Here is an 18,975-nt window from a genome sequence, read left to right as displayed (position 1 = left end):
TCGAAAGGATAGACAAAACAAAACACTAAAATAGAAGTCGAACCTCCTCCTAGCAGCTAAGGGATCGGTCCTAGGTCTCTTGACAGGAGAGCCCTGCCCAACCTCCTCTGGATCCCTCCCCCTCTTTGAGGGCGACACCCCCTTGCCTCTCGCAGCTGTCTGTTCTTTGACTTTCTCCGGTGAGGGGACATCTGGTACACCCTTGCCCTTCTTACCACCTGCACGAACGTCGACATGTTCATCATCGTCGGTGTCATGTTGCACGTTCTCCATGTCATTGTCATCGTCCTTGTCGAGAGCAACATCTCCATCTAGTTCATCTTGTGTGTCGGGAAGCTCCTGCGAGCTGTTGTAGTCGTACAGACCACGGCAACCAGTTGGCCGATGTGTCCATTCTGCAACGAATGGAGTGAACTGCCTCGCAACCGCGTCGCTGTCAGAGCCATTAAGGGACGTCCAACCCTCAACCAACTTCCCGAGCAAGCTGGTCATTCTGAATGCAAACTGCCCAATTAGATGCTCAACAGGTGCCCTCGCCTGTGCGCGAAACAAGAAGCAGCAGTAACCAACCGTATTAAAGTCGCGTGCACAAGATCAAAATAAACCAAACACAACCATTGATATATATCCTTGATTACCTCAACAGGACAAGACGGAGCTGAGTGCACGTCCATCCACTTTCCAAAGTTGTGAGGCCCACCAAACACGCTATAGTCTATAGCATGCTTGGCCATCAGCTGGAAAAAACCAAAAAAATAGCTAGCATGTAAAGATAGAAAACAATGAACACTAACTAACAGTTCATGTATTGCAACAAAAAAGAGGTGTAGGATAGAAGTTTCAAAATGAATGGCAAAGTTGCCATGTGGCGTAAGACATGGATACCATGCGCAGACAGCCATGGCTAACAAGGTAGTCATCTCTTGTTGCCACGGACGGTTGCCGTATGGGGATTTTTTCATATGTTATGCAGCGTCAAAAAATGAAAGAATGCCATGCAAAGAAAGAAGCCAGAACTAACCTGCAGTTTCCCGTATTTTGTATCAGTTATCTTGTCTGCGGCAAGCACCGCCTTGACAGCATCGTAAGTCCACGCAGGAACTGCATACTTGTGTGGAGGCGGCCGGCCTCCTATCCCAGTAAAGTCCACAGTAGACAGATCAAGACGATCGACGTACATGAGCTGATGTACAACAATTTAAAAAGAAAAAATATGAGTTGCCATCATGGTATTTTGCAAAAAAGAAGCTAACGCATGATCCGTCAATCATCAAGTTGGAGGGCATGAAGAAGGAAAAGAGTTGCCATGTATTTCTGTTAGTTGCCATGTATTTCTGCTAGTTGCCATCTAGTTATGTTGGCAGTTGCCATCTTGTTATGGTGGCAGTTGCCACAATGTCACCATCATGGTTGCCATGCATGCTCAAGGAGCTAGGAGTGTTTGCAAAAAGAGTAGTACAAAAATACCATTAAATGGAGCCGACAACCCTTCTGGTACATCTTGTTTGAGAATGCATCATGCAGGAAGTCCACAATTAACTTACACCAATTCATGTTCTTCACTTCTTTCAGTTTTGCCTGCACGACACAAATTTCAGGACAAGAAGTTGCTGCATCAGAAGTCAAAATGGGAAAACATCAAAAAACTGGCAGTGACTAACTTACAGATGACATAGGAGTCAAAAGATTGAAGGAAAAATGAAGGAGTAGAGATACAACATTCACCAGGATGGGGAAGCATTTGTTGCTTGGGCGAAGAGATGTGGTCGGCGCAAAAACAGCTGAGATCAGGTACATGAGTAGCTTCATCTTGAAAACCTCGCCATGGGTTGTCATGCCCTCTAGTGAATTTGCCAGCACGGTCGTGTTCGGCATGGATGTCAACCCAGGAAACAAACGGGTAAACAACGTTTCCTCAATCGTATTATTGACCTCATACGGGACTTTGATCTCTCCGCGGGGCACACCCAATGTCCAGAACACGGATTCCTCGTCTAACGGCAGTCTTCCACGTGCCGGAATCACAAATTCCCTGGAGGCGGGCTCGTAAATCTCACTGAGCTAGTCGCATACAGGATTCACTAGATTCTTGCACCGAACATCCATCAGAGCTTGCATCCCCAACTCAGTAGCAGCTCCCTTCTGGTCGTCGGTGAATCCTTCGGTCAATATAGTCAGGCGTTCCTGTGAAGCCCTATTGCGATTACGTTTCTTCTTCTGCAAAACAGAGAAATGATCATTTGTTGCCATGTTTCACCATCATGAAGGTTTAGACCCTATCAGACGATTGCAAACTCAACATGACATTCAAAACATATGGGGGGAGTGGGGCTGGGGGGTGGACAGTTACCTCATCACCGTCTGTTGTCCGTCTAGTTGCGCGATTCTGCCGCGGTAACTCCATGAAATCATCATCATCGTCTTGATGATCACCGCGAGCCATTCTGCTGATGTAAGAACAAAGCAAAAATGTTAGGGTGAAAATGAAAGCATGAAGTAAGCAGTTGCCACCCAACAGAATGTACTTGCCACAAAGGCTCAATTGAAAGTGGCAAAAAGTACTAGGTTGCCATATATTGTGGTAACATATAATGTGGCAACATATAATGTGGTAACTCACACTCTGTCCTCATACAAAAAATGAGTTGCCACATATTCAAAGGCGAATGTACTAGGTTGAAATTGCCATGTTAAAAATGCAAGACAATTCAAAAAGCGTTGAAAACATCTACTCAACAACATGTAATGTGGCAACTCACAAACTGACCTCATATTAAAAAATGAGTTGCCATGTAGTACGGCCAAAAATATGTTCAGATATCACAAGTCAGTATGGGCAAACACAAAAAGTGAGTATATTGTACAGAGAATTTGCCGCATTATCCTGCCGATATCATGGCAACAACCTTAGTGTGGTAACAGAAATACTTGCCACATATAATCATACTGTGCGGCAACTGACACATTTGATCAGGAAATTAGTTGCCTTCCAGTGCACATAGTTGCTGAAACTGCCATGACTACCTATTTACTACACTTTATCAGGCCTACAGCATGGCAACAGCCATATTGTGTGCACACAAAAAGTTGCCGCATGGAAAACATATTTGTGGCAACTGACACAGTTGATCAGGGAATTAGTTGCCATCCAGTGCAGATAGTTGCTGAAACTATCATGTCTACCTTCTTACTGCACTTTGAAAAACAACTACCTCGATCTAGGGTTCATTGGCAACTATCATAACCTGAAATTCGTCAACAAAAAACTTCCTGCACTGCTCGCAAAATAGCATTTCAAGACAGTATGTAACCATGAACACCCACACCCCCTACGATTGTCCAACGATAAATGTGGCAACTAAACACATTGGCTTCATTAAAAATCTACAGTTCATAAGGCAATTTAACAAAATGTTGAAGTTGCCATGTTAACGCAAAAGAAACTAGAAACAAAAAGGGACACGTACTACAATGCACAAACATATAATGAGGCAACCGACACCCTGTCCTGATATAAAAATGAGTTGCCATATCTTCACAGGCAAGTGTGGTAGGTTCAAATTGCCATGTTAAAAGTGCACGACAACTCAAAAAGTGCATAAAAACATCCACCACACAGCATGTAAATCTGGCAAACACACACCCTGACCTCGTATTAAAAACGAGTTGCCATGTATGTTCATATATCACAAGTCAGAAGGCAAAACGCGAATTCAGTTTACAATACAGTGAATTTACCCCATTATGCTGCCTACAGCATGGCAACAGCCATTGTGTGTTCACAAAATTAGTTGCCACATGGCAAGCATGTTTGTGGCAACTGACACGGTTGATCACGAAATTAGTTGCCTTCCAGTGCATACAGTTCCTGGAACTACTATGGCTGCCTTTGTAATTCACTTTGAAACACAACTACCTAGATCTAGGGTTCAATCCCAACTATCAAACCCTGAAATTAACCAACAAAAAACTTAATGCACCAATGGCAACAACATTTTAGGGCAATGCATGACTAACAACTACAAAACCGCCGGCTCAAATCGAACCGCAACACCCGGATGTGGTTGCGGACATGGCGAGCCACACCGGCATCACTGCCACCGCGGCGACGACGAACCTGCGCAATGCCATCCTAAACGGCAAACACGGGACTGAAAGAACATGCGGTGCCCCCATGTTTGGTTTTGGTAATTGATGACAATCTCTATGCACTAATGGTTGCCTTGAGTTATATTTGAAGGATTTGTCCATAGGCATTTCTTGAAGTCCATGTGTTGGTTTCAAGGAGTTTATGTGGTGACCAAGGTGTTATTAAGGAATTATCCAAAGATTGGTCATGTGAGAGTTGAGCTTATTGCAAGCATGTCTTGAAGAAGAAGATTGTGTGATCATTCATGTTTACCTTCAAGACATCATCCAAATGAAGAGAGTTGGAAAGAGTCAAGGTTGATCAAGACTAAGTCAAGAGTGAATCAAGTTGATCAACACACAAAGCGCACAAGATGTACCGAGGGATCAAGCGATCCCATGGTATGGTAAGCATTGCCAATTACGCTTTGTGTTCTAACCCATGGTCTTCGTGAGAGTTCTTTGTGGGGCTAGGTTGCGATGTGCAAGTTCAAGTGAAGCGGGCAAGTTCAAGTAAAGCATCACGAAGAGATCAAATGCTTGAAGCTTGCCATCCATTGTGGTGACAATGGACTTGTGAAGATGTGCGGAAGGGTGGCTCACCCATAGTGGAATATGGGGGAGCAATCAACTAGTCTTCATCGAGCCAACACAATCAAGAAAGGTGGTCCATCTTGAGGGAGTCAAGATCGTCATCATATAGCTCAAGTGGACCATGTGCAAGGCAAAGGTTTGCTCTTGATAGGTTTTCTATTTTACCGGTCTCATGGTGGTAGTTGGGAGACCGGGTTATAGGATCGATTGCCGTAATATCAAGGGGGGCTCTCGATGAGTAGCTTGATCGTATCGTTCATAGAGAGCTCAAACCATTGCATCCTTGCATCATCTTTATTGGTTCTTCTTTGATTCTTCTCCTTGTGAGATTTGGAGCTTATGGTCATTTTCATGACAAGCTCGAGTTCATCGAAAACGGAGTTCACATGCTTCTTCTATGATGTTTTCGATGTTGGAGGTTATGCCGGTTCTTCTCGGTTGGAGGTTTCACTCCTCTATTTGTTAGGCATACCTCCCCTGCCTATTCTTACTATAACCAGTCGCTGTTTTGATGCTACTCGTCGTCTTGTATCCAACAAGCTTGAGTTTGCTCAATTCGGAGCTCATATGAAGAAGTTTTGGCAGTTCTGTTTTTCTCCCTGCGGTAGTACCGCGGTGGCAGCGGTAGTACCGCTTGTAGCGTCAAGCGGTAGTACCTCTCCAGTACCGCTCTACTACCGCCTCGATTTTGGGTCTGCTCTTTTCGTGTCGGGTTCAGCAGTAGTCGCGCGGCAGTAAGGCACGGTAGTACCGCCTATAAGCAGTAGTACCGCTCCGGTCGAGCGGTAGTACCGCTACTGCACTACTGCCACCGTACTCTGCTTTGTCCTGCCTCCTTTTGTCCCGTGTTCTACTCCTCCAGCGGTAGTACCGCTGGGGTGAGCGGTAGTACCGCTTATCGGCGGTACTACCGCCCCAAGGTTCTTATTTTCTTGCTCCTGTTCCCTGCTTCTTCCGCCCGAGCAGTAGTACCGCTCGTGGAGCGGTAATACCGCTCGTGTGCGGGCTGAGCACATAACGGTTGGATTTTCCCCCTCCTATAAAAGGGGTCTTCTTCCCCAATGAACCTTATCCTTTGAGCTCGTGTTCTTTCCCCATTGTTGACCTTCTTCGAGCTTGCTAACTCTCAATCCCTCCAATGATTCTTGCTAGTTCTTGAGGGAAAAGAGAGAGGAGATCTAGATCCACGTTTCCACCAATCACTTTCTCCTCTAAGTGAGGAGAACCCCTTGGATCTAGATCTTGGAGTTCTTCGTGTTCTTCTTTCGTTCTTCCTCTCATTTTCCTCCCTAGCATTAGTTGCCTCGGTGGGATTTGAGAGAGAAGGACTTGGGCACTCCGTGTGCCCTTGCCATTGCATTTGGTGCATCGGTTTGAGTTCTCCACGGTGATACGTGGAAGTTACAAGTTGAGAAGCTTATTACTCTTGGGTGCTTGGTACCCTTGAGCTTGTTCCTCTTGGGTGCTTGGGCGCCCTAGACGGTTGGTGGTGTTCGGAGCTCAATCATTGTGGTGTAAAGCTCCGGGCAAGCGTCGGGGTCTCCAATTAGGTTGTGGAGATCGCCCCGAGCAATTTGACGGGTTCCGATGACCGCCCCCAAGGGTCGCCAAAGTGTACGGGTTCGGTGACCGCCCCTAAGGGTTGCCATTTGTACGGGTTCGGTGACCGCCCTCAAGGGTCCCTTAGTGGAATCACGGCATCTTGGATTGTGCGAGGGCGTGAGGAGATTACGATGGCCCTAGTGGCTTCTTGGGAGCATTGTGCCTCCACACCGCTCCAAACGGAGATTAGCATCCGCAAGGGTGTGAACTTTGGGATACATCGTCGTCTCCGCGTGCCTCGGTTATCTCTTACCCGAGCCCTTACTTATGCACTTTACTTTGTGATAGCCATATTGTTTCTTGTCATATATCTTGCTATCACCTAAGTAGTTTCTCTTGCTTAGTATAAGTTGTTGGTGCACATAGGTGAGCCTAGTTGTTGTAGGTTTTGTGCTTGACAAATTAACCGCTAGATTTATTCCGCATTTGTTCAAGCCTCAACCGTAATTATTTTAAAGCGCTTATTCACCCCCCTCTAGGCGACATCCACGATCTTTCAGGGACTCCGCCGCCGACGGGAACGCCGGAGCACCGTGATTACGCCGTAATCACTATGAATCTTGAGCGGAGAAATCCACCGCAGAGGGGAGAGGGGAAAATGCAGGGAGGAATGTCAGCGCGGGGAGGAGCATTACCTTCAAGCTGCGGGCACTCCGGCGTAGACTCTCTGGTCCGGCGAGCCTCACCGACGGCCGCGAATGCCGTCGACTCTTCCGCCTCCGCCGCCTCCTCCTCCTATCGGCTTCTCCTCCAATCGAATGAACTGCCGCGGATGGTGGGTTGGGTGAGTAGAGAAGTGGGGGGAGTAAATGGAACCGCGCATGATGGGGGTGTGAAGTATGCCGTGCTAGACGGCAACCGCATTCGGGCAACGCGTGCGGGCGCAACCGCTGTCCCACCGCACGCCCCCGAGTGTCAACCGTTGACCGCAGAGAGGAAACCGGCGTGCGGGCCACCCCTCTTACACACCACACAATCGACTTGTCCTACGTGGCACAAGAAATCAGCCAGATCGTGTCAAGATTCGTGCAGTAGCTACTGGACGGCAATGGATGCGTGTGCGCGAGTTGGCTAACGCCCACACGTGTGGGCATTAGACTTTTCGAATATTTTTTTACGGCGGTAAGCCGGCGGCCTAATATATTTGAGCAGGGGAAAAACAAAGAGCCCTCCCCGTCCCCGTCCCCGCATCGCTGCTGGACTGGTTCACTGGACAGTGGGCAGCGTGGTGCGGCGGCAGTGGCCGAACCGTAATATTATGGTCATCAAGGGGGTAAACCCGGACGCGGGGTATATACAGAGCAAATTCCGGACGCGGTAAAGGAAGGCACGCGGCACTCGCTTTCTTCGCACACACGTCTCCTCCCCGCATCCTCCCCTAAAAATCCCCAAATCCGACCAAACCCTAGGCAAAATCCACCCCCTCCGCTTCCTTCGCTGCTAAGTATATCCCCTGAGCTCCGAATCTCCTACCGGGTTGGGTCTCGTAGTCGTTGGATGAGAGCTTGGGACAGTGGAGGAGCATGACGGTGATGGAGCTCAAGGCGCTACCGCTCGGTTTCAGGTTCCACCCCACCGACGAGGAGCTCGTCAGGCACTACCTCAAGGGGAAGATCACGGGGCAGATCAAGAACGAGGTCGAGGTGATCCCGGAGATCGACGTCTGCAAGTGCGAGCCGTGGGACCTCCCAGGTACTGCCGCTCCTGCCGCCTCTTGTGTGTGGGGGGATGTTTTGGTCCTGGAGCTTGGATGATCGTCTCGTATGCGGTTGGACTCGGGGGCTCCGTTGTGTCTTTGTTTTGCGGCCTCTGATTTTGGTCGCTGCGATTCGTGCCTAATTTGGGGTTCTGAGTTTGATTTCCCCCCATTTGTCTCCCCCGTTTTGTACGCGTTGCTGTTCTTGTAACCACTCCAGCCAGTCTGTTCTTGCGATTCTCCGTCGGCGCGTTCCGTTTGGGGGGTTCTGATCCCTCGGGGACCATCCTTTTTTTGTTAGTTCGTTTGATTCACTGGCTGATTCTCGCTGTTTGCATCGTGCTGTTTGGGGGCTGCGAAATTCAGTAAAAAAGGTGTTCGGGGTGCTGATATTTGATACGATTCCCTCGATGCCTGCTATATATTTCTCTAGTATACCCTTTTTCCGAGATGCGATTTGGTGCGATGCAGCTGTAACTATTGGGCGTGGTGCTATTTAATAATTTGAATGTCAATACCTTTGGATGAAGATTCCATTTCTTCTGACGCCGGTATTGTGGTGCTTGCAGATAAAGCTTTGATCCGCTCGGAGGATCCAGAGTGGTTCTTCTTTGCACCAAAGGACCGCAAGTATCCCAATGGAAGCAGGTCAAACAGGGCGACGGAGGCTGGGTACTGGAAGGCCACCGGGAAGGACAGGGTCATCAAGTCCAAGGGCGAGAAGAAGAAGCAGCATATGATTGGCATGAAGAAGACCCTTGTGTTCCACCGAGGACGTGCCCCGAAAGGGGAGCGCACTGGTTGGATTATGCACGAGTACCGCACCACCGAGCCAGAGTTTGAGTCTGGCGAGCAGGTATGGGCCTCTATCTGTTTCTTTCTCAGTTTTTCGTGGCAGTGCTGTTAGATTCTGTTCACAGTGCGGTTCTAAGTTCTTAGATATAACAGGCTCATTGACCAACATCTTCTGAAACCTACCAGTTTCGTTTTAGACTGTAAAATGAAGTAACAACATAATCAACACAGCACAAATCCGATTGTCTGCACGCTTTGAGCAGTCAAAATAAACAAAAAGTAAATTGCCCCTGGATTGGAAATGGTTACTACTACCTCGTTGTCTGATACTTCTGCTGTGATATTTGTGTACTTTCAGGGTGGTTATGTTCTCTACCGCCTATTTCAAAAGCAATTGGAGAAAACTGAGCGCTCCATTCCAGAGGAAATGGATAGAAGTGGCTACTCTCCCACTCCATCTCGTTCAACTCCTGACAACATGGAAGCAAACGAGGAAGCTATCACACTCATAAATAAGGAATTTCCTGAATCTGGTCTGCATGGATGTCCAATTGAGTTGCCAGGTACCATTGATACTCCGGGCACACCAGTTACAAGGTGGCTTGCAGACCGAAATGGCAATTCGGGGATAGATGAAGCAAATGTTTTAGGCATGCCTTTTCATGGTAATGTCGATGAAAGTCCGAAGGTGAGCAGAACTGTGTACCTCTATATCATGCATTATTTAAGTGTACAGTCTCTCAAAGTGAGTTAAGGTCCTGAAGTCCTCATACTGATTTATCATATATAATAAAGCAGGCTGATATGCCGGTTGGCTCTTTGGCTCACCTAATTGATTCACAGACGAAAAATCTCGGGTCTCATGAATTTGCAACCGTTTCCGCCCCCATGTTATCGCTTGATGATGTGGATAAGCTTCTACTTCAGTTACCTCATAATTCAGTGGAAGATTTCTTGAATGAAACAATTGCTGATCCAGATGAGCATTCATCAACTGCATGTAAAGTTCAGTATGATTCAGACACTGTTTTTATGCAGGTAATGATTATTTTGGCATCTGCTGTATATGTTATGATTATTGTCTGCCTTCTTATATTTGTTTGTTCTCTGTAGGCTCAGGGTGAGTTGCTATATGATGGTCCAAACTGGTTCGGTAATTTTCTGTCAGATGACACAAATCCGCAACAAAGTGGATTATATGAGAATGCAACATTGCTTCCTTATGGCACTAATCCGGATGTACTTTCCATGGACTCCGGCGATGAGTCCTTGCAAGATTTGTTCAATAGCATGGACGATTCAAGTGGGCAGAATGATGTATGGAGCAACGGTTTTGGATTTAATCCCATGCATCAGCAGTTACAGTCTACTGTGCATCCGAACTATATATTTTCTCAACAGGGCATTGCACCAAGGAGGCTTCGGCTACTGGATTCATTGTCTGATGTCAATGTTGAGAGTAGAGAGAGCATGACCAGAGATGAACATGAAGATGAAGAATCAGATATTGTAACTTCGAAGTATACGAGTGAATCTGTTGAGTCATCTGCTGATGTAGATGATTCTGAGTCAACCGGGGTTACTATTATGACCCGGCGCCGTGCTCTAACTAAAAGTGCACCTTCCGACTGTGATGACGCTCAATCAACGGGGATTACTATTATGGCCCGGCGCCCTGCTCCAAGTTCAAATATGCCTTCCAATGAAGCTGATGCTGAGGCAACAGGGATTAATATTATGAGCACAAGCACAGATAGCTCATTTACCACCGAACAAGGGACTGCAGTGCGAAGGTTACGGCTACAATCAAACCTTGATGCAGGATCATGTTCCAGTGTTGATGGTGCGTCAAGTTGCATTATAAAACATGGAAGTGAAAACAAAGGGCTGGAAGCTGAGGTGAGGACTTCTTTCTTACTCTTGACCTAATTCTTCAACTGGACTTTGGTGGTAAAAGATAGATATTGGGTGTCCTACGGTTAGTTCCATTATATGCGTGGAAGGTGTCTTAGTTTATGACCTGTTCCTGTGCTTTCTTCATTGGGCCTGTTCTAGCTTATATGAACTCCTGCATGACAATGATGCCTGGCAACGAGCTGCAGTTTGTAATACTAACATGTTTTGGTATTCGTCTTCCAGATTGAAGAGCATGTGGACACAAACTTCCCAGACGACGCTGGCAACAGTCATGCTGATGAGCAAATGTACATGCCTGATCATGGTAACTAGTCTGCTGAGCTATTATACATCTTGTTATCTTGTTATTGTTGGCTTCTGCCTTGGGAAGCCTATTCAACATATTATTGACATGCTGATGCTGCAATGCTTGATCCAGAAGCTAATTCTGGTATGAGGCTGCGGAAGACGGCAGAGAAAAGCGACAAGGAGAACAAGCAGGAGTGTGGTCTCCAGCCACATGTGAGAGCACCAAGGAAGAGGGGAGGCTTCGCAGCACGCATGATCTTGCCAGTTCTGTCGGTGGCTCTTCTCGTCCTTGTCAGCGTTGGGATCTACGGATGGGCATAATAGCTCTCTTATGGTGGGATTTAATGTGTCACATTTTCCCCACATCGGCTGTGAGCATTGTACATACTGTGTCTTGCTGCCTGCGTTTAAGACGGTTGTAAGACAGCGAAGTGTTTGTTCCCCTTCCGGCGGGGGGCTGTGAAATGAAGTGAGGTAGCAAATGAGAAGCGGGATGAAGCAAGGAGCAAGTGTTGCTGTAGATGCCTGTGACTTAGTACATGCTAGTTTTTGTTTTTCTGTCACCGCAGATGTTGGCAACCAGGTTGTAGTCATCCATGATGTGTGTTGTTGTGATGATGTAAGGTCTGAACCTAATTAGATCTGTTGCAGATCCTTTTTGCATTTTATAGAACTTTGCAGTTGCTTAGCAGTCATATCTGGTAAAAAAAAAGAACAGATAAGGTAAGTCGGGTCCCTGTTGCCGCGCTGCAGCGGCTGAAATACCAACTGAGCTCTCAGCAGTCAGCACCAGCACACATCTGGTACAAAAAAAAACCAGATAAGGTAATTCGCATCCCTGCCGCAGCTGCAGCTGCGGGGGAGGACGAGAGGAGTAGGTGAGGGGATGAAGCAGGACGAGAGGAGTAGGTGAGGGGATGAAGCAACCGGGGAAGGAGATCAATTCACTTTCTTATTCAACATGAACCCTAACAGTGGCATCGTTGTCTTAAGTATCCACCACACTCTTAAGGCCCAGTTTTTTTGAGCAGATTATGGAGAATCTTGGTCCCGAAAATCCTGAGCGAAAAGAACTCGATTGAACCTCCAAAATCTCAACCGAATTCTTCAGAATCCTAGTGCAATCCCTAAATCACAAAATACCTGGTTTCTCCCACAATCTCAGGATTCTGGCAAGTCCCACCAAAGAAAACGTTTCGAAGTATAGCTGTACCCTTATTATATCACGTATTTATGATCAAAATGCCATCCCGCACTCCAACCCAGGACCCCGAAAACGAGCGGACGCACCCCACCGCTCGCTCGTCTCCCAGTTCCCGCACCGCATCGGGGCAGCGGACCTTCTAGCCGCGCCCGCCCCCGCCCCCGCCGGCCAGCCTCCCTTGCCCAGTCCGCCCCGCCCTCCCCGCCCGGCAGTTTGCCCCGCCCCGTCAGCTTCGCGGCAGCGGCTAGGGTTGCCGCGCCGCCGTCGGCCAGGACAAGCCGTTGCCGCCCCTGCCGTCCAGTTTCCCTCCTCAGCTCGTCCTCGCCCCTCAGTCCGCCCCGGCCCTCAGCTCCGTCCCTCAAAGTTCGACGCCGACGCTCACGGTGAGCATTTTGACAAGTTCGACAATGATGCATATGTGCAACCTCCATTGCCGTTTACAGGTGCCAATGCTCTACCACGAGAAGATGATGGTACCATGAACGCAATACGCGATGCGATTGCTGCTAGTCTCGTACCTTGAGATTATCCATTTTTTAGTTCATCCACTTTTGTAATGAACAAATCTTTATCCATTCTAAATGTAATATTTAGCACTTTTTATGACATTCGTAAATCACTTTCGTACTCAAATTCGACTAGATACCGTTAGAAACAACAAGGTGTTAATAAATTCATCAAACAATTTCTGTCTAAGGGTACTACAGACATTTCAACACACAACTCTTTCCAGAATCTCAACCTACAATCCCAGAAAAGAACTCGCCAACAGATTCTGGGATAATTTTCCAAAATCTTGATTCTGCAGAATCCTGTGTGAAAAGAACTGGGCCTAAGTATCCACCACACACACCCGACATGGGCTTACACGCGTTACACGGGCTCCGGCCCAGAAGACTCGTAGGCTATGGCCCAACTCTGACTGGTGACTGCACGGTTCGTGCACTCGGTGTCCGCTGCAGGTTTAGGTGCTGCTACCGGAATGGCAGGCGTGAAAGTCGCCCCTTCTTGAGGCGCAGGGTCTTTCCAGATGCTGGCTACAGGAAGACGCGCACGAAGGATGTTGTGATCCCCCTAGGTAGTGGCATCCGTGGACAGTGTGGACCATTGCACCGGGCTTGGATGAGCGCAGCGTCTCCTTTCTTCACCATGTGGCGTTCTTGGATGGCCACCGGAACGAGTGGTGTTTTCGTCAAGTCCCGTATCTTGGGCAACTCGGAGAAGACGGGCGAGTAGTTTGGGGGCGAACGACTTCAATTGAGAGACGTGGAATACCGGATGGATGCGGCTGTCCGGTGGTAGCTCCAGGCGGCAGGCGAGGGTGCCGATGGCTCCAGGATGGTGAACGGGCCGAAATACTTGTATGCTAGTTTCCGGCAGGGGCGTCTCGCAACGGAGACCTGCACATAAGGTTGGATCTTGAGGAGGGCTTGATCCTCGACAGTGAAGGCACGTTCCAAGCGCTACTTGTCAGCTTGCTTCTTGAAGTGGTCTTGGGCACGGGTGAGGTGTCCCGGGAGCAACTTTGTGTGCGTCGCCCAGTCGAGGTCACTCGAGGCCGTGTCGGAGGAGAGCTTGTCGTTGAAAGCTGGCAGTCCTCCCAAATTGGGTTCGGTGCCGTAGAGGGCCTTGAAGGGAGAACACCGGAGAGAGCTGTGATGGGTGGAGTTGTACCAAAATTCCGCGGCGGGCAGCTATTTACGCCATTTCTTGGGACGATCTTGAACAACACAACGCAGGTACATTTCGAGGCACTGGTTGACGCGCTCGCTTTGGCCATCGGTTTGAGGGTGGTAGGTGGTAGTGTAGAGGAGCTTGGTGCCGGCTGCTGCAAGTAGTTCGCACCACATATCGCTTGTGAAGATCTTGTCCCTGTCAGAGACAATGGAGTGTGGCACGCCGTGGAGCTTGATGATGAAGTCCAAGAAGGCGCGAGCTACTTGCGCCGCGGTGAAGGGATGATGAAGGGGCACGAAGTGGGCAAGTTTTGTCAGGCAGTCCACCACCACCATGATCGTGTCATAGCCCTCGGAGGTTGGAAGGCCCTCGATGAAATCCATCGTCAAATCATGCCACGGCTCGGTTGGGATGGGGAGTAGCTGTAGCTTGCCGGCGGGGTGGAGGTGCTCGTGCTTGGCCTGCTGACAAGCGAGGCATTGGTGCACATAGTCTTCCACGACGCGCTTGAGCCCGATCCACACAAACAGTTTGCACACCCGCTCGCCCGTCGCGCCGATGTCGGAGTGCCCTCCGAGAGCACTATCATGTAAGGCGGCGATGAGCTTGGCTTGGAGGGCTGTGTTGGCGCCGATCCATGAGCGTGACGGTGACCAACTCGGGAGAGCGCGTCTGCGGCGCCATTGTTGAAAGTGCAACTAATCCCCAGTTGGTTTTGGTAATTAATAACGACATATACATCATTGATGTAATATACTTTGCAACTAGATTTCAGAAAAAGATAATAATTGGCATGGCAAGGACTAATGGATGTGGACCCCTTAAAATGTCAAGGAAAAGAATTAGCTACTCCAAGACTCTACATTTTTGGTTCAGTGATCCAATATCACATTGAGTCCCTTAGGAAAGCTAATACTATTAAAAGGGGATGAGGTATTATTGATGAGGTTGTTGCTCAAGTGCTTAGTGATATTGCTCCAAAAATCCTTAGTCATTTTCTCAAAACACATATGTCCAAAAACCTAGTTCCCTATCTCGGTGCCACTGAAATCATCCATTCGGACCCATCGAGATGACCACTACCATTGCCACTGCTAAACCCTAGCAATTCAGTTTAACCGAAAAGGAACTCGGTCCCACTGAGATGGCATTGCCAAGTTTCTGTGATGACATTGTTTCACTTCGGAATCATCGAGTTGAAACAATCGAAATTCCAAGACTGTGTTCTGCCCTCCCACCAAGTTGTTCCACTTTAGTCCCACCGAAACGCCCAACGTTCATATCTTTTACACTAATCGGCCTCACCGATTTGGGTCAAAAGTGTGTAATGGTTGGATTTTGGGCGAAGGCTATTTATACCCCTCCACCCCCACCTACTCTCTAAGAGATCCATCAGAACGAAACATAACTTCCACCATTCATTTTCTGAGAGAGAACCACCTACTCATGTGTTGACATCAAGAGATTCCATTCCTACCATTTGAACCTTGATTTCTAGCCTCTTCAAGTTGCTTTTCACTCCAATCCTTCTCCTACCCAAGCCAAATCTGTGTGAGGGTGATTGAGTGTTGAGGAGACTATCATTTGAAGCACAAGAGCAAGGAGTTCATCACCAACACAACATCTATTACCTTTTGGAGAGTGGTGTCTCCTAGATTGGTTAGGTGTCACTTGGGAGCCTCCAAGATCATGTGGAGTTGAACCAAGGAGTTTGTAAGGGCAAGGAGATCGCCTACTTCGTGAAGATACACCCGAGTGAGGCTAGTATTTCGTGGATGCAAGCCATGGTGGAATAGAAAAGATTGCTTATTTGTGGACCCTTCGTGGGTGGAGCCCTCTGTGGACTCGTGCAACCTATCCCTCCATGGGTTGAAGTCTCCATCAACATGGACGTACGATAGCACCACCTATTGGAGCCACGCCAAAAATCATTGTGTCTTCGTTACGTTTGAAATCTCTAATCCCGCCTTTATGTTCATGTGGAAAGTCTTTACTTTCCGCTGCACAACTCTTAGACTTGCATGTGTAGAGTGTATTTGACTTGGTAGAATTGGTAAAACTTGTCTACAACTAAAATTGGGAGAATAATAAGTTTTTATTTGGTCAAGTAGTCTAATCACCCCCCTCTAGACATACTTTGATCCTACAAGTGGTATCAGAGCATTGGTCTCCATTTCATTGGTTTCACCACATAGGAGAGTATGACGTCTAGTGAGGGAAACTACCACCGTAGATGTCCATATTTTGGTGCTACAAACTTTACTAGTTGGAAGTAAGATGAAAATGCATATTCTTGGTCATAACCCTGCCGTTTGGGTTGTTGTTTGTGTTGGCTTGCAAGGTGAATTCTTTGAGGATTGTAAAGAACCGGATCGTGAAGCAACCGCAGAAGAATTGAAGATGATGCAATACAACGCTCAAGCATGTGACATCACTAAAAAAAGACACATCGGCCCGAATGGAAAAAAATCTGTCATGGTTATGACACTTCTATGACGATAATTGTGACAAAAACACGTATCATCATTGATGTGGTGGGCTCCTACTTCCATGAGAGAAAATCATGACAGAAATGGGCTTTTCGTCCTCGGCCGGCCGGAGATGCACCTGCATGACATTCTTTGGGCCGTCCATGACGTAAAAAATCATGGTAGAAGTGAGGGTGAGGAAAATATCATGGAGTTCCTGGTTACGGTGGGTGGTCGGGATGGAGCGATGCAATGTGGCTTGCGCGTTTCTCTCATACGCGTGTGTGTGCGAGGCGCTCGCAAACTGAACCCTTGCGAGGCGTTCGCTACTGAACCCGAGTGATTGCACTAGCTAGCTACGTAATGAACATGAGCGATCGATGCCACTACATACTGAAGCCGATTGATCGACCCCTTCGCTGCTAACTGAACTCGAGCAATTCCTTCGACGCTAACTGAAGTCGGCCGATTCCTTCGCTGCTAACCGAATCCGATCGATCCTTCTCGCTGCTCACTGAAGCCGATCGAGTCCCCATGTGAGATGTAGCCAGCTGGTGTGTTGGGTTACCTCTCGATGAACAGTGCTTTTTGTTGCCGCACGCGCAATAAGTAGAAACGAGTCGAGACATGTGGTGAGTCCAGCCGGTTGGTTGGCTACGGATGAACAGTTCCCGTTGCTACCGCCCGCCTGTACGTATGTACGCCCCAGCCCAGCCGGTGGGGGTTGGATGAACATGACCCCGTGGTAGTAGGAGATTGCCGCTGGATGAACAGGACCCCAAGGAGGCCGCCACACCCCAGTCGGTTGGGGGTGGATGAACAGGACCATGTGGAGGCTCTATGAATAGTAGCTGGTGGAGCCTGGGGGATGACGGTGGATGACCAGTACCCCGTGGAGGCTAGAGCGAGAGACAGTAGACGATGGATGAACGGTAGCCTATGGAGTCCCATTTTGTGATACGCCACACGCCTCCCGATGAACGGGACCCTGTTTTGACCGTAGGCAGTCCAGCAGAAGTCCGTTTACTCTATTTTGCGGTACGCCAGACCCCTCCCGATGAACAGGACCCCGTTTCGACCGTAGGCGCTCGAACATAAGTCCTTTTCCTCTGTTTTGCGGTACGGCAGACCCCTCTCGATGAGCGAGATCCTGTTTCGACTGTAGGCGGTTGAACAGAAGGCTGTTTCCTCCATTCTGTGGTATGCGAGGCCCCGTTTCGGCTGTTCCGTCCAAGCCGGTTGGCTCCCGATGAACATGACGCATTCCATTGCCTCCCGATGAACACAACATTGTTTCTCTGTTCTGACCCAGCCGATTGGCTACCGATGAACTGGACGCCGTTGTTGCCGTCCATTGCCTCTCCATGTACACGAGCCCTGGCCGTACGCATGTGCGAGTATGCGTTCGAGACCCCGCCTGTATGTACGTACTTGGCCGTATCTTTTAGCATGTCGCTGTACGTACGTGTACACGGTTTAGACTGGACTGCCTGAACTGCCTGAACTGCTATGTCGGGGGCTCTACTATGACATGTGCCACTACCTACTCGGCCACATCTCATCGTTGTGGAGAGACCGATCGACCAGTATGTACATACATGTTCGCGACCAGACAGACAATGCTACGTACGCTTCGACCTGGTGGGTCCTAGCTATGAGGGAGGATAAGGACACACTTCCTTGCGTCCGAAGATATAGCTGCTGGGTCCCAGCTATTATGGGAGGAATCATTTTTATTTTGCGAGTAATAAGGAGGCACTTCCTTGCGTTTGAAGATGTAGCTGGTGGGTCCAGCTGTCAGCCCCAGCACCTAAAGTCCTCTTCCGATGGCTGTCGTTCGTTGACCTCGTTGGCCACGCCGCGCCGAGAGCATCAAGGGGATGGAGGATGGCGAGGCCTAGGAAAGGAACGACACAGAGCCAGGGAAGACGAGGCAGGTGGATGCCCAAGCGGAGGGGAGTATGAGGGTTCACTGGTTCGACTGCGGTCTAAGGCTGCTGTTGCCGGAGAATGACAGGGGGTGTGGGTAAGTAGAGGGAAGGCTTAGCCAGTGGTAGTAGGGTCGGGCGGTGAGGCCTGCGCGGCAGCACAACCGGCCACGGGAGGCTGGAATAGGCGGTACGGCGGGCGCTGGTTTGGGAGGCTGGAGCAAGAAGACCAAAGGTTGAAGACGCAACACTTCCATTGGATTAACATCTAACGATCGCTGGAGCTAGAATCGTTTATTGACTAAGAAGATGCAACACCTCCATGTCTCGCTCGACCACGAGAACTGTGCTAACCACCTTGTTTGTGGCCGAAATGTATAGTATCATTGGTCACATGTGCCTGGTGCTGCCAGGATTGGATTTGTGGCGAGGAGAGCCTTGATGTCTTCCAGGGCCGCCGCAACCTCCTTGGTCCATTTAAATGTTTTAGTTTGCTTTAGAAGCCTATACAGGGGCAGGGCCTTTTCTCCGAGTCATGATATGAAGCGACTCAAGGCCGCCACACAACCCACTAATTTTTGTACATGTTTGAGCTCTGTTGGCACCTCCAAACGGTCCAAGGCTCGAATTTTGGCCGGATTGGCTTCGATTCCTCGCTAGACACGACGAAGCCGAGGA

General features: G+C 48.7%; 1 protein-coding gene across 2 annotated transcripts; it reads left to right on the top strand.

The window, feature by feature from the left end:
• The first annotated feature begins 7,534 nt into the window (after positions 1-7,534).
• Positions 7,535-11,715, top strand: LOC109766910 (protein NTM1-like 9). 2 transcript variants are annotated; one of them, XM_020325667.4, is made up of 7 exons: positions 7,535-8,016; positions 8,590-8,876; positions 9,174-9,503; positions 9,614-9,853; positions 9,929-10,714; positions 10,955-11,036; positions 11,151-11,715. In XM_020325667.4, exons 1-7 carry the CDS (start codon positions 7,848-7,850, stop codon positions 11,339-11,341), a joined length of 2,085 nt encoding a protein of 694 aa, XP_020181256.1. In that variant the 5' UTR covers positions 7,535-7,847; the 3' UTR covers positions 11,342-11,715. The 2 variants fall into 2 exon arrangements, with proteins under 2 accessions (XP_020181256.1, XP_020181255.1); XM_020325666.4 differs by having other exon boundaries at positions 7,621-8,016; positions 9,611-9,853.
• The last annotated feature ends 7,260 nt before the right edge of the window (positions 11,716-18,975 follow it).

This window comes from Aegilops tauschii, chromosome 7, assembly GCF_002575655.3.
Source record: "Aegilops tauschii subsp. strangulata cultivar AL8/78 chromosome 7, Aet v6.0, whole genome shotgun sequence".
NCBI lineage: Eukaryota > Viridiplantae > Streptophyta > Magnoliopsida > Poales > Poaceae > Aegilops > Aegilops tauschii.
Note: the sequence above shows the minus strand (reverse complement) of the source record. Positions and strands in the feature narration are given on the sequence as shown.